Raw genomic sequence first — 15,982 nt, forward strand, 5'->3', positions numbered from 1 at the left:
TACACTGGCAACTGATGTTATCCATCCACTATAACCATTTATCAATGTCATAGTGTACATGAAGATGTTTGAAGATCTAATGATGCATGCCACTTTAAGAGGAGAACTGATGCCTTGTTGATTCCTTCCCTATGTCCCCCTTTAGGAGTGAGCAGTACTTCGGCAGCCCAGGAGACATGGCGTCCTCTGCTGTACACATCCGGGACAAGATGAAGCTGGTGGAGGACAGGAAACTGACTCTGCACGAGGAAGATGAAGAAGACGTTGAGCAGCTACAGTATGATCAGATACATGACCAGGACAAAGAACTACAAGATGATGAAGAACTACAAGATGACCAGGAACTACAAGAAGTGGACAAAGAACTACAAGATGGAGATGAACTGGAACTGGAGACGGACACTCAGAAAAGCTAATGGAGCACCTTCAACAGCTAACCTAGTCCCAGATCAGTTTGTGCTGTCTCGACGACATCCTATGGCCATTGGCGTGACAATCATAGGAGTTTACAAGACAGCATAAACAGATCTGGGACCAGGCTACAGAACCGCAGCAGCCAGCAGTCCACTAGAGATTCAGGACAGGAAAGAACACCACTGACCTTTGCCATCATGTCAACACAGCGCCTGACCATCACGTGCTCCAGAACTAAAATCCTGTCAATCACCTGGTGTGACTGCATTCCTTCCATCTGTTGTACTCTGCCTCGCCAAGCCATATTAACTTACTAAGAGCAGTTAAAGATAGAATATGGTTCTGAGATCAACTTACATTGCTTACCGCACATGACATGGAGATGAGGGGAGGAAACAAAAATGAAGAGGCTGAAAGCACTGACTGAACTGAAATGGACTATTTCCCTTAAAGCTTTACCTTGCCTGTCGCTTGTCCCTCATAAGTCGCGTACACACTGCACGTAGCCCAGGGCTCGTTTTCAACCAGGGTTAAGGTTGGCCCTGGGCTAAGAACATGTCGTGTGAAAAACGCTTAAGACAGTTGACTCAAGCTTTTACATGGTGCTACTAAACCTTCTAGAATGTACAGAAAGCAAAGCATTCATCTATCTCTCCTTTTCCCTTACAGGTGCTGTAGAGTTTCTAGGCCGTTCTCTTTGTCAAACTGCCTTGTTTGACTATAAGCAATGTATTTTATATTTTCACACTGTTGTTTTTCTTCCCCCGCAATACTTTGACGTGTAAAAAGATGTGCCAGTAATGTCAATTCATTCTGAAGGCGTTTGAATAAGGCACTAACTGCCCAGTCGACTGTTTCCGGTGTAGACAGACTGTTGTATATTGCGCAGATGGATGGGTGCCGTCAACCAGCTTTTAAGACATTTAGGCTGTGTTACTTGTATGCATCAAGGTACAATGTAAAATCAGAGCTTTGTTATAAGCCTAGATTAGAGTGGTAGATCCAGGGCTTTTGTTTTTATTAATAAAATGGGATTTGGAAAAATGATGCTTCATCTCTTCATAGTTGTCATTCTAATGTATACATAAAGTACATACGCCGTTTGCATTGTGAGGCATGCTATTGAAATATTAATTATATTTATTTTGTTTTGTATATTATGTATTTTACATATCAGTGCAAGTCATAATGCTTGTTGTTTTTAGGTTTGCGAGGCTAATCATGTATTTCTTGAAAATTGGGGTCCTGCGAAATAAACAAGCAAACATTTGAAAGATTTCTTGGAGAGAATGTAATCATTTTACCATTGTCTTGTAAGACTATGCCTAACACATGGCAATGTTGTCTTCTACACATACAGTACACAAGATATGACATCATGCTTAACATTTTATTTTACACACAAGTTATTCTGTAAAATAAGCCTAACTTTACCAGTTGTCAGATTGAATAGGATATTTGAAGGCTTTCAAAAAAGCTGCTAAGCATTCAAAAATCAAGGTGTGTGTAGTCAGTGCAGTAGCAGTATGAGAATGGGCAAAATTCAAACTGTCTAATTATTGCATCATTTATCGCATGATGACATCACTCAAGCCCTACAAAAGAGACCCCCGCTCTCTTATCCTCGCCTTCCATCCTAGTCTGTACATAGACGAATCCAACATGATTACAAAACTGCAGACTGGGAAACCACAATTACCAAAGCTCTTGTTCTGCCCCCCTGTGACCCAAACCCCCTATGCCTGGACCAGAGGGCCGTCCTGATTGGCCAAATCCTCGTCATATCCTGTGGTCTCCATGAAGTCTGTGCATAGTGCTCCATTACTCCTTATCCACCAGAAAAGGGAGCTGAGGAGAGAAGTCATGATAACAAGGCCAACTGAGGTAAAACACAGAGTAAACCAACTGCAAGCACAAATAGGAATATAAATGAAGAAAGGGAGGGAGAAAACAGGACACATTTTAGACCTAAACAACGATCCCAAGCCCAGAACATTCTGCAGAAAATCCACCAACTCAACAGGAAGAAAAGCAACAGCAAGGTCACAAAACTAAAATAACAAGTCAAAATAGTGGAGGACAGGGAGAAGGCCAATGTTTTTGATGACCATCTGAAAAACATCAACCGTTGCCCTGGAGGCCCCCTGTTTGACCCTGAGTGGAAGACCATCATTGACCATCAGGTTTTTATCCCCACCCATCTACCCATAAGCCCCACCCTCGACACAAGTCACCCCCCCCATCACTCCTGTCACTGTCACTGAGCTGCAAGAGCACATCAAGAAACTGAAGATCAAGGCACCAGGGGAGGACACTATCGACAACTGACTCATCAAGGAGGCCTCCCCTGAGTTCCACTACCAGCTCTGTGACCTCTGCACCCTCTGTGTGCACACCACACATTTCCCCAAGCCCTGGAAGTCGGCGGTTGTCACAATGATCCCCAGGCCAGCCAGGTAAGGACCCTCACCAGCCAGCCAACTATAGGCCCATCAACCTCTTGAAGCTGCTGGAGAGGGTCCTGGTTAGCCGGCACCTGAGACACTTCAACAACAGCGGAGCACTCAGAGTACATCAGGCAAGCTTCAGGACGAAGAGATCAACATCCTGAGCCTGGCCGAGGCTGTACAAAGCGGGTTCAACAGAAAAAGAGGTGGCGGTGGCTGTCTTCTTTGACAGTGAAAAGGCATTTGATAAGATGTGGCACAATGGGCTCATCTATAGGCTATCAGATACAAACCTGAAACTCCCCACTCAGATGGTCACTCTTTTAAACAGCTTTTTAAATCAGTGGGAGATTGCATGGGAGAAGGAGAAACAACATCATCCAGGTTCTCTCCAGAGGCGGGAGTATCCCAAGGCTCCACCCTCAGCTCTCTACTGTTTTTAATGTACATCTGTGATATTTATTACCCCCACCCAAGAGAGGGACATGTGGCCCAGTTCGCAGACAATCTCTGTTATTGGGCCTCCTCTGAGAACTTTGCCCATGCAGGAAAAAAGCTACAGAAGTGCATACCAGAGATCAAGAAATGAGCAAATCTGTGGCGGGGCAAACTTAACCCCCTGCGTCCACTTCTCCAGGCGCCCCAAAAGAACTAAGCAAGTGGACCTTAAACTGTATGGACAGGCACTCCAGATGACCCCAACGGCCAAGTTCCTTGGGGTCACATTCCAAGAAAAAATGTCCTAGCGTGCCCACAGACTGCCTGGAGAAGGAGGGAATGAAGCGCCTGAACCACCTGAGGGTACTCTGTAAAAGAAAAGGAGGAGCCTCCCCAGGGGACAGCCACTGAGTCTACTAGAGGTGCATTCAGTCGCTCTTTGAGTATGCTACACCAGCCTGGTGTAAAGTGGGGAGGTCTCACGTCAGAAAACTTCAGACCATTCAAAACCTTACCATCAAGATGGCATACAGACTCCCCACGTACACAAACACACACTACATGAACCTTTAGGACTGAGAGCAGGTGAGGAGAGGATGGCCGTTCTTGGGTGCAGGTTTACACTCAGGTCAGTGGACAACCCATCTCTGAAACCCATGATTGAGGATGAACAAGCCAACCCACACCGATTTTTATCTAGCACCCCCCTCTATGTGCTTCTTAGATATTGAGCATTTTTATCAGTTCTGAACCTCTTTTAAAACCATTTTAGAGTGGATATCTGTTCCATTTTATTATGATTATATACGCTCTTTCTCCTGCTGATATTTCAACATTTTAACTCCAGTTATTTTATTTTATTTTTTATTTATTTCACCTTTATTTAACCAGGTAGGCTAGTTGAGAACAAGTTCTCATTTGCAACTGTGACCTGGCCAAGATAAAGCATAGCAGTGTGAACAGACAACACAGAGTTAGTTACACATGGAGTAAACAATTAGCAAGTCAATAACACAGTAGAAAAAATGGGCAGTCTATATACAATGTGTGCAAAAGGCATGAGGAGGTAGGCGAATAATACAATTTTTGCAGATTAACACTGGAGTGATAAATGATCAGATGGGCATGTACAGGTAGAGATATTGGTGTGCAAAAGAGCAGAAAAGTAAATAAATAAAAACAGTATAAAACAGTATGGGAATGAGGTAGGTGAAAATGGGTGAGCTATTTACCTATAGACTATGTACAGCTGCAGCGATCGGTTAGCTGCTCGGATAGCTGATGTTTGAAGTTGGTGAGGGAGATAAGAGTCTCCAACTTCAGCGATTTTTGCAATTCGTTCCAGTCACAGGCAGCAGAGTACTGGAACGAAAGGCGGCCAAATGAGGTGTTGGCTTTAGGGATGATCAGTGAGATACACCTGCTGGAGCGCGTGCTACGGATGGGTGTTGCCATCGTGACCAGTGACTTACTTTAAACCATTATACCCTTTTAAACCCACCTGTCAAGGATAGTGCAATAGAAGCTGACATTTTAGCAGTCTTAACCACAGTTTAAATGCACTTTAAGTTGATTTCTTTTTTTCAGTTAACTCTTAATAACACTGGAGGCTGACATTATATAAATGTTTGCTATCCAACTCATTTCAACCCACCTATGCAGAAGCACAGAGGCCGCCAGCTTTTAAGAACAGCTTTTAAGAATGTTTTACATAAAACAATTAACATAATTGTCTTTTTAAAACATGTTTTAAGACATGCATACTTTAATCATGAATACCTAATTACTTACCTAAAGTTCAGAACGCCAGTAAGAAGATGATATGTTGCTACTCTGGAGAAGATGTGTAATCCTCTCTGCAACTCCTGTTGAAAGATGGAAAACATAAACCACCACCCCCCACCCATATCCTGAAGTTTCCATCTCCAACTTTCTATTTTAATTACAATTATTTACCCCAAACCAAACCCCGTACCCTAAACCGGGTTCGTACCCTATACCCAACCCCTCCTCGTCTATTTTATTTGATTACATTTTTTTCATCCATTAAAGTTTGTTTTAAACAAATCAAGTGGAGGATGACAAAAGGAGAACTCCGCCCCTCCTACTTGTACCTCGCCCAACCTGACCTTCAACCAGACAGATAAAACGGAGAAGAGGGATAGAAGAGGGCACAATGTCCTGAGATGTCCTTACCTGTCCCAAAGTTTCTAAATCTCAGAGAACCCACAAGCCACCCTGTCCTCGGGCGCCGCCGACCCAGGGTGACCTGGCATCAAAGGAGAGGGGGCCGCAGGAGGCGTTAGACAGGCCGGGTAACCTACCTGGCCTAACCGCCCTTTTCCGTTTCTCCCTCACGATCGCAGTGTAGAGATGTCACGGTCTGTTTGAATAAAAGATGGGCTTTTAACTAAAACTGTTTCGACTTTGACTTTTTATTACTAGATTGTTTATAAGAGTTTTAGAGTAGAGTTAATAATATATACATAGATAATAAGAGCCTAATTTGTTAGGAATATAGATACGATTAAAACATTGAATCATTGTATCTGTCCTTAACAAATAAATAAATAGCCTACGTTAAATCACTATATTATTTAAAACATTGAAGGTGAGGACTAGATAGTATACAGCTAACTCAAATCAAATCAAATCAAATGTATTTGTCACATACACGTGGTTAGCAGATGTTAATGCGAGTGTAGCGAAATGCTTGTGCTTCTAGTTCCGACAATGCATTAATAACCAACGAGTAATCTAACTAACAATTCCAAACTACTACCTTATACACACAAGTGTAAAGGGATAAAGAATGCGTGTGCCGACCCTTTCGCCGAATGCAATTATTGTGGTGAAGTAACTCTGCAAGATCATGGTCGAACCAGGGGCTGAACCTGTCTTTAAATCTTATTTTCTTTATGTGGGCGTGTTTGTTAACAATACTACTGAAAATATTAAAAAAGAAGCGGGGATCAAGCTGATTCCATTTTACAGAGGCCATTTCATGAAGGAAAGCTTGCTCATTAAAGTTTTTTAGCAAGCGTCTATGACAAATCAGGACAGGTAATTTCACTGAGCAGCCATCACGAACACATGCTGTAAAACAGTGACCTCTAAGGTCATTACAGAAAACTCTAGTCTGATACCTATCAGTATTATTTGTGAGGATAACATCAAGGAGAGTAGTCTTTTCTGGGTGTTTGGAGTCATACCTTGTGGGATTGGTAATAATCTGAGAAAGATTTAGGGAGTCCCATTGCTTTTGTACTTGGTCATGTGGTTTAAGCATGTCCCAGTTTAGGTCACCTAGCAGAACAAATTCAGATTTAGTGTAAGGGGCCAGGAGAGAGCTTAGGGCAGGCAGGGTACAGGCCGGTGCTGATGGAGGACGATAGCACCCAGCAACAGTCAACAAAGAGCTATTTGAAAGTTTAATGCCTAAAACCAGCAATTAAAATAGTTTGGGTACGGACTTGATGGAGATAACCGAGCACTGAAGGTCATCCTTGGTAAAGATTGCCACTACCCCACCTTTGGAAGATCTGTCTTGCTGAAAAAGGTTATAACCAGAAAGGTTAGCATCAGTATTCAAAACACTCTTTCTTAACCACGTCTCAGTAATGACCAACACATCTGGATTTTAGGTAATAAGCTTCTAGTGTTAACGTGCAGAAAACCCAGGCTTTTACGAGAGCAGAAATCAGTGAAGCAGATATCAGAGCACAAGTCAGAATTGGAGCTAGCAACAGTAGATGGGCCAGGGTGTACATGCACATTTCCAGATATCATCAACAGTAATACAATCAAAGCACATCAGAGGACAGGGAGAGCTCTGCAGTGCTGATTTATGACATCAGAATGTAAATCAGATGGCAACAAGATCACAATAAGAATCTGTTCTTGACTGACTTGCCTGGTTAAATAAAGGTCAAATGTAAAAAAAAAAAAAAAAAACATTGTACAGCAATTTAATCAGGTAACATGAATACAAAGCCGCCAAGAGGTGGTTAGAATAGGATGGGAGGCCAAAAGCCTGTGTAACCAATAGAGAGTCAGAGTCCCGAGTGTGGGAACAAACATAGTGTGTCCCACGGTTGGGTAAAGAAAGTTTGTAGTCAACAAAGTATGCAGGAGTCATTTTATTTTTTATTTATTTCACCTTTATTTAACCAGGTAGGCTAGTTGAGAACAAGTTCTCATTTGCAACTGCGACCTGGCCAAGATAAAGCAAAGCAGTGTGACACAGACAACACAGAGTTACACATGGAATAAACAATAAACAAGCCAATAACACAAACAAGTCAATGACAGAGTAGAAAAAAGAAAGTCTATATACAGTGTGTGCAAAATGCATGAGGAGTGAGGCAATAAATAGTCCATAGGAGCGAATCATTACAATTTAGCAGATTAACACTGGAGTGATAAATGAGCAGATGTGCAAACGTGCAGAAAAGTAAATTAAAGAAAAACAGAATGGTGATGAGGTAGGTAGATTGGGTGGGCTATTTACAGATGGACTATGTACAGCTGCAGTGATCAGTTAGCTGCTCAGATAGTTGATGTTTAAAGTTGGTGAGGGAAATAAAAGTCTACAACTTCAGCGATTCGTTCCAGTCACTGGCAGCAAATGTACCTGCTGGAACGTGTGCTACGGGTGGGTGTTGTTATCATGACCAGTGAACTGAGATAAGGCGGAGCTTTACCTAGCACAGACTTATAGATGACCTGGAGCCAGTAGGTCAGGTGACGAATATGTAGCGAGGGCCAGCCGACTAGAGCATACAGGTCGCAGTGGTGGGTGGTATAAGGTGATTAGGTAACAAACGGATGGCACTGTGATAGACTGCATCCAGTTTGCTGAGTAGAGTGTTGGAAGCTATTTTGTAGATGACATCGCCGAAGTCGAGGATCGGTAGGATAGTCAGTTTTACTAGGGTAAGTTTGGCGCCGTGAGTGAAGGTGGCTTTGTTGCGAAATAGAAAGCAGATTCTAGATTTGATTTTGGATTGGAGATGTTTAATATGAGTCTGGAAGGAGAGTTTACAGTCTAGTCAGACACCTAGGTATTTATAGTTGTCCACATATTCTAAGTTGGAACCGTCCAGGGTGGTGATGCTGGTCGGGCGGGCGGTGCGGGCAGCGAATGGTTGAAATACATGCATTTGGTTTTACTAGCGTTTAAGAGCAGTTGGAGGCCACAGAAGGAGTGTTGTATGGCATTGAAGCTCGTTCGGAGGTTAGTTAGCACAGTGTCCAAGGAAGGGCCTGAAGTATACAGAATGGTAGTTGGTGAGAGACGGAATCTAAAAGACGGAATCTAAAACAAAAATCCAGAAAATCACATTGTATGATTTTTAAGTAATTAAGTATTTGATCACCTACCAACCAGTAAGAATTCCGTCTCTCAAAGACCCGTTAGTTTTTCTTTAAGAAGCCCTCCTGTTCTCCACTCATTACCTGTATTAACTGCACCTGTTTGAACTCGTTACCTGTATAAAAGACACCGATCCATGCAAGATCTCACCTCGCGGGGCATCAATGATCATGAGGAAGGTGAGGGATCAGCCCAGAACTACACGGCAGGACCTGGACAACCATTAGTAACACACTACGCCGTCATGGATTAAAATCCTGCAGCGCACGTAAGGTCCCCCTGCTCAAGCCAGCGCATGTCCAGGCCCGTCTGAAGTTTGTCAATGACCATCTGGATGATCCAGAGGAGGAATGGGAGAAGGTAATGTGGTCTGATGAGACAAAAATAGAGCTTTTTGGTCTAAACTCCACCCGCCATGTTTGGAGGAAGAAGAAGGATGAGTACAACCCCAAGAACAGGAATGGCTCCGTAAGAAGCATCTCAAGGTCCTGGAGTGGCCTAGCCAGTCTCCAGACCTGAACCCAATAGAACATCTTTGGAGGGGGCTGAAAGTCCGTATTGCACAGCAACAGCCCCAAAACCTGAAGGATCTTGAGAAGGTTTGTATGGAGGAGTGGGCCAAAATCCCTGCTGCAGTGTGTGCAAACCTGGTCAAGAGCTACAGGAAACGTATGGTATCTGTAATTGCAAACAAAGGTTTCTGTACCAAATATTAAGTTCTGCTTTTCTGATGTATCAAATACTTATGTCATGCAATAAAATGCTAATTAATTACTTAAAAATCATACAATGTGATTTTCTGGATTTTTGTTTTAGATTCCGTCTCTCACAGTTGAAGTGTACCTATGATAAAAATTACAGACCTCTACATGCTTTGTAAGTAGGAAAACCTGCAAAATCAGCAGTGTATGTTGCTCTTGCTGCGGGCGATTCCCTGATCCACCTCTACGCAGACGACACCATTCTATATAACTCCGGCCCGTCCTTGGACACTGTGCTATCTAACCTCCAAACGAGCTTCAATGCCATACAACACTCCTTCCGTGGCCTCCAACTGCTCTTAAACGCTAGTAAAACCAAATGCATGCTTTTCAACCGTTCGCTGCCTGCACCTGCACGCCTGACCAGCATCACCACCCTGGATGGTTCCAACCTTGAATATGTGGACATCTATAAGTACCTAGGTGTCTGGCTTTCTAGTCGGCTTTCTATTCCGCAACAAAGCCTCCTTCATTCACGCCGCCAAACTTACCCTAGTAAAACTGACTATCCTACCGATCCTCGACTTCGGCGATGTCATCTACAAAATAGCTTCCAACACTCTACTCAGCAAACTGGATGCAGTTTATCACAGTGCCATCCGTTTTGTCACTAAAGCACCTTATACCACCCACCACTGCGACCTGTATGCTCTAGTCGGCTGGCCCTCGCTACATATTCGTTGCCCGACCCACTGGCTCCAGGTCATCTACAAGTCCATGCTAGGTAAAGCTCCGCCTTATCACAGTTCACTGGTCACGATGGCAACACCCATCCGTAGCACGCGCTCCAGCAGGTGTATCTCACTGATCATCCCTAAAGCCAACACCTCATTTGGCCGCCTTTCGTTCCAGTTCTCTGCTGCCTGTGACTGGAACGAATTGCAAAAATCGCTGAAGTTGGAGACTTTTATCTCCCTCACCAACTTCAAACATCTGCTATCTGAGCAGCTAACCGATCGCTGCAGCTGTACATAGTATATCGGTAAATAGCCCACCCATTTTTACCTACCTCATCCCCTTACTGTTTTTATTTATTTACTTTTCTGCTCTTTTGCACACCAATATCTCTACCTGTACATGACCATCTTATCATTTATCACTCCAGTGTTAATCTGCAAAATTGTAATTATTTGCCTACCTCCTCATGCCTTTTGCACACAATGTATATAGACTCCCCTTTTTTTTCCGACTGTGTTATTGACTTGTTAATTGTTTACTCCATGTGTAACTCTGTGTTGTCTGTTCACACTGCTATGCTTTATCTTGGCCAGGTCGCAGTTGCAAATGAGAACTTGTTCTCAACTAGCCTACCTGGTTAAATAAAGGTGGGAAAAAAAGAAGTATCAAATACTTGTTCTCCCCACTCTTTGAGAGATACATACAGCGAGGCATAAAGTAATCACAGGTGTTGATTTGGAGAGCTGGGCAACAACAACAGCTAATCAGATAAAACAACAGGTAAAATGGCGATGAATGGGCAGAGGGTCGGTTAACTACACACAGAGCCTGAGTCCGCGGCTAGGGCAGGCAGATTAAAAAAGAACAAATAATAATAATAATACAAATAATCATAAATAATATTAATAATTAATAAATAAACAGAATGGAGTTCCGTGGTTAATGGACAGTCCAGCGGGCATCATGGGGATCAGGCATCAGTCCAGCGGGCGTCATGGGGATCAGGCATCAGTCCAGCGGGCGTCATGGGGATCAGGCATCAGTCCAGCGGGCATCATGGGGTAAATAGCAAAACAGCAAAATGCACAAGAACAAAATAAAATCTATAACGACTTGGGGCTAGCCGTTGTAAGTTCAGAGTCACTCACCCCAATAGTGTGTGTGTGCTGGAGGCAAGCGAAAGCTCGGGAGAGAGGGGTGAGTGTGGTGGAGGTACCTGTACCAGACAGGGGGAGACAGGCCAGGGAGAGAGGGGTGAGTGTGGTGGGGGTACCTGTACCAGATAGGGGGAGACAGGCCAGGGCAGACAGTGAACAGATCACAAGGTGGAATCCAAGCAGCAGAGCAGCAGGCAACAGGAGTCACACCCACTTGGGAGAAGCTTTTATTTCTGGAGGCAGATTTATTGTAGAAAATGCAAGGGATGGTCTTTGAACATCAGGAGGTGGCTTCAGAGGACGCTTCAAAGACTCCTGACACTTGTTGGGCCCAAAGGCCTTTTACTTCACACCTTAGTGCAAATTGAATTTGTATCTGGCTCAGCATTAGCCATAATGCTCATTGACTGGACATTCCAAATGACCATGGAAATTATGCATCACAATTGTTGTTATATTTCTATGGTGAAGGACCTTTTAAGTTGGTCATGTAAAAATGTACCCATCGTGAAACAGTTCCCAATCAACATAGTGCAGGCCAGTAGGCCTAACTTTTGCAACCAAATGATTTAACTGTGCCCGGTCCACCGGTGTATTGAAAATCAATAGCCTTAACAGTGGTGGTCAGTGCCGGAGGATTATATATTTTTTTAATGAGCATGGCCTTTATTTATTTTACAGCATATTGGAGGACTGTATTCATATTCCAATCACCCAGCTCAATGTAATATTGATAGGTTTAGGTTACTAAATGATACTCAAATTTTCCCTATACCCATCATGAGGTTGCTACAACCTAAACTATGAATGAAAGTTTACAATTTAGGTGCATAGGTCGAAAGAAAAATGTGAGTAATCAAGGTCACATACAGTGTACGCTCTTGCCTGCATCTAGCTGATCTAGAGTGTATTCAGTACTCCAACCGTTGCAAACAAGAGTTTTTATTGGAGAAAATTAAGGTATGTTTATCCCAATTTCATTCCGTTTGAGAAAAGTTTTCAAATCGGCGGAATTAATACATGCTTCAGTTCGTCTGGCGGATAGCAAAAGTCAGCTAGGCCAGGGTTTCCCAAACTCCGTCTTGGGGCCCACACCTGGGTGTACTTTTAGGGTTTTCCCCTAGCGTTACACAGCTGATTCAAATAATCAAAGCTTGATAATGAGGTGGCTAATTGAATCATCTGTGTAGTGCTAGGGCAAAAAACAAAACGTGCACTCAGGGTGGGCCCCAGGACAGAGTTTGGGAAACCCTGAGCTAGGCGAACTGAACAAGTGCGCTCGCATACTCCCTTTAAAGACCTTCACTTGAAAAACGAAATATAAAAAACACAATAGTACTGTTTGTCAATTTTGACACAGTAGCCAGTATACACTTCCTCAAAATAGTCTGAAATTGGTCATTAATTTTTATGTTTTTGCAGAGGAGATCTTAGTCATGCAATTTTACATCTAACTAAGATGTTTGAGGCAGTATTTTTTAAAGAAAAAATGTGCATGAAAACGAGTCGTCTCTCGTTGAATGACAAATACTTTATTGAAGTTGACCAATCATGGATGAAGGGGTGTGCTTGAACAGCCGAAAAAAAACGTACTAAAGTCCAAAACTAACAAAAACATCACAAAATGTCGTCATAATATATATATGCACAAACTTCTGAACTGTAGGCATAATTTACAGACAGCTGGGTGGCAAGCAAGTTCACGTCTATATTTAATATTTCAGTACACCTATTGTAATATAAATACGGTATCAAAGCAAGTACTGTGTAATGAGGTGTCATTTTCAGTGTTTAAAAAAACCAATGTGAAAATAATATTTTTTTGTGAACAAATGTTTCACTATGTTATTATAAAGAGGTTGGTAGCAACATGTGAACATCGTAAATCCCACAATACAACGCTATCTCTGGGCTTGCTACTAGCAAACGTAGCTACACACAATAATACCAGGGCCAATATCAGCATGTGAAGTCGTTAGATAGCTTTAAAATCGCCTAAAAGAAACCTGCTCTATCAATTTAGGAGTACATCTCACGAGTTCAATTTTCAGTTTGCCTCTGCTCAGAGCACGTACCGAGTCCTTTCCCACGTTTCCCATAGACACAGGGCGCATTACGAGATGGTACTTAAAGGATAAACTGTTGACTAACTTGGTACACTGTTTAGATTGAGCACATCTAATCGAAATATACTTTGTCATGACGATATACATGGATAGATGAGTTCTAGACAAGTATGACCATACCATCTGTTGGCAAACTGGAGTGCAGTTAATTGTTTTATAACCGGTATGAAATGTGATAGTGTGTTATCCAAACGGACAGAACCATGTATGACCCGTTCCTTTATGATTTCATGATTTCACAGATTGATCACATAGAAGTTAAATCATGGAGACCCCCACTGATAGAACCTTTCACCATATTGATAGTGGTTTCAGGATTTTTATTTCTGGGGGTGGATTATCCCATTAAGAGTAATGAAACAGGCAAGAAGCCTTCTGGCCCGAAGCCCAGCTAGCCATCGACTGTGCCACACAAAAACATGCTCAAGTGGCAGAGTCGATATCCACCCTTATAAACCAGGGTCGCTACAATATGAAAAGAGGGCAAAATTACATACCTTACTGACTTATTACTGTAACCATGTGGCCTATGTAAATACATAGACCAAATGGCAGGATAGAATACCCAATGGAATATTGAAGAACACTGGTTTGGAATAAGAAGATGTGTATTTCCAGTGGAGAACCACTCATGATTTATCTCCTTACTGCTACTACTTTGTCTCACTGTTTAATAACATGTAAAGTTGTGAGAATGTGCAATACTTAGACTGAAATAGCTGCCGTTAATCATTTTGGGTGTAGGTACTGTAGGTGCAGGAGATCCACAATACTTTTAAGATAATATTTTGGTGCAGGAACTGGAGCAGTAGAACATTTGACGTGCACATACTCAGCTCCGGTGAGCTCCTGCCCATGTCAAGCCCTCGTTTGGGACGGCAGGGTAGTCTAGTGGTTTGACTGTTGGACTAGTAACCAAAAGGTTGCAGCAGCTGACAAGGTACAAATCTGTCGTTCTGCCCCTAAACAGGCAGTTAACCCACTGTTCCTAGGCTGTAATTGAAAATAATCATTTGTTCTTAACTGACTTGCCTAGTTAAATAAAGGTAAAAATTGTATACAGTATATACAGTGAGGCAAAAAAAAAGCAATTATTAGCGGCAGGGTAGCCTAGTGGTTAGAGCGTTGGACTAGTAACCCGAAAGGTTGCAATTTCGAATCCCCGAGCTGACAAGGTACAAATCTGTCGTTCTGCCCCTGAACAGGCAGTTAACCCACTGTTCCTAGGCCGTCATTGAAAATAAGAATTTGTTCTTAACTGACTTGCCTAGTAAAATAAAGGTAAAATAAAATGAGGAAATGGAAGACAAGCAAGACCACTGATAATCTCCCTCGATCTGGGGCTCCACACAAGATCTCACCCCGTGGGGTCAAAATTATCACAAGAACGTTGAGCAAAAATCCCAGAACCACACGGGGGGACCTAGTGAATGACCTGCAGAGAGCTGGGACCAGAGTAACAAAGCCTACCATCAGTAACACACTACGCCGCCAGGGACTCAAATCCTGCAGTGCCAGACGTGTCCCCCTGCTTAAGCCAGTACATGTCCAGGCCCGTCTGAAGTTTGCTATAGAGCATTTGGATGATCCAGAAGAAGATTGGGAGAATGCCATATGGTCAGATGAAACCAAAATAGAACTTTTTGGTAAAAACCCAACTCGTCGTGTTTGGAGGACAAAGAATGGTGAGTTGCATCCAAAGAACACCATACCTACTGTGAAGCATGGGGGTGGAAACATCATGCTTTGGGGCTGTTTTTCTGCAAAGGGACCAGGACGACTGATACGTGTAAAGGAAATAATGAATGGGGCCATGTATCGTGAGATTTTGAGTGAAAACCTCCTTCCATTAGCAAGGGCATTGAAGATGAAACATGGCTGGGTCTTTCAGCATTACAATGATCCCAAACACACCGCCCGGTCAACGAAGGAGTGGCTTCGTAAGAAGCATTTCAAGGTCCTAGAGTGGCCTAGCCAGTCTCCAGATCTCAACCCCATATAAAATCTTTGGAGGAAGTTGAAAGTCTGTGTTGCCCAGAAACAGCCCCAAAACATCACTGCTCTAGAGGAGATCTGCCAAGGAATGGGCCAAAATACCAGCAACAGTGTGTGAAAACCTTGTGAAGACAGAAAACGATTGACCTCTGTCATTGCCAACAAATGGTATATAACAAAGTATTGAGATAAACTTTTGTTACTGACCAAATACTTATTTTCCACCATAATTTGCAAATAAATTCATAAAAAATCCTACAATGTGATTTTCTGGATATTTCTCTCATTTTGTCTGTCATAGTTGAAGTGTATCTATTATGAAAATACAGGCCTCATCTTTTTAAGTGGGAGAACTTGCACAATTAGTGGCTGACTAAATATTTTTTGCCCCACTGTATATGCAAATACACAATTTTTTTTTTTACATTTCACCTTTATATAACCAGGTAGGCCAGTTGAGAACAAGTTCTCCTTTGCAACTTCGACCTCGCCAAGAAAAAGCAACGCACTGCGACACAAACGACAACACTGAGTTACACATGGAATAAACAAACATACAGTCAATAACACAACAGAGAAAAAGTCTATATAC

At 42.6% G+C, this 15,982-nt stretch overlaps 2 protein-coding genes across 4 annotated transcripts in view; both read left to right on the forward strand.

Annotated features, from left to right (window-relative positions):
* LOC118366873 (SEC14 domain and spectrin repeat-containing protein 1) overlaps nucleotides 1-1,690 on the forward strand; it is a 37,633-nt gene extending 35,943 nt beyond the window's left edge. For all 3 annotated transcript variants that reach the window (XM_035749670.2, XM_035749668.2, XM_035749669.2), the window contains exon 20: nucleotides 146-1,690. In XM_035749670.2, coding sequence (XP_035605563.1) covers nucleotides 146-416 — 271 coding nt within the window. In that variant the 3' untranslated portion in view covers nucleotides 417-1,690. The remainder of the gene's footprint in view (nucleotides 1-145) is intronic.
* A 9,416-nt stretch (nucleotides 1,691-11,106) lies between these two features.
* LOC127914892 (neurofilament heavy polypeptide-like) overlaps nucleotides 11,107-15,982 on the forward strand; it is a 9,591-nt gene continuing 4,715 nt past the window's right edge. The window contains exon 1 of the mRNA XM_052492641.1: nucleotides 11,107-11,173. Coding sequence (XP_052348601.1) covers nucleotides 11,107-11,173 — 67 coding nt within the window. The remainder of the gene's footprint in view (nucleotides 11,174-15,982) is intronic.

The sequence above is a fragment of the Oncorhynchus keta genome, chromosome 34, assembly GCF_023373465.1.
Source record: "Oncorhynchus keta strain PuntledgeMale-10-30-2019 chromosome 34, Oket_V2, whole genome shotgun sequence".
Classification (NCBI taxonomy): Eukaryota; Metazoa; Chordata; class Actinopteri; order Salmoniformes; family Salmonidae; genus Oncorhynchus; species Oncorhynchus keta.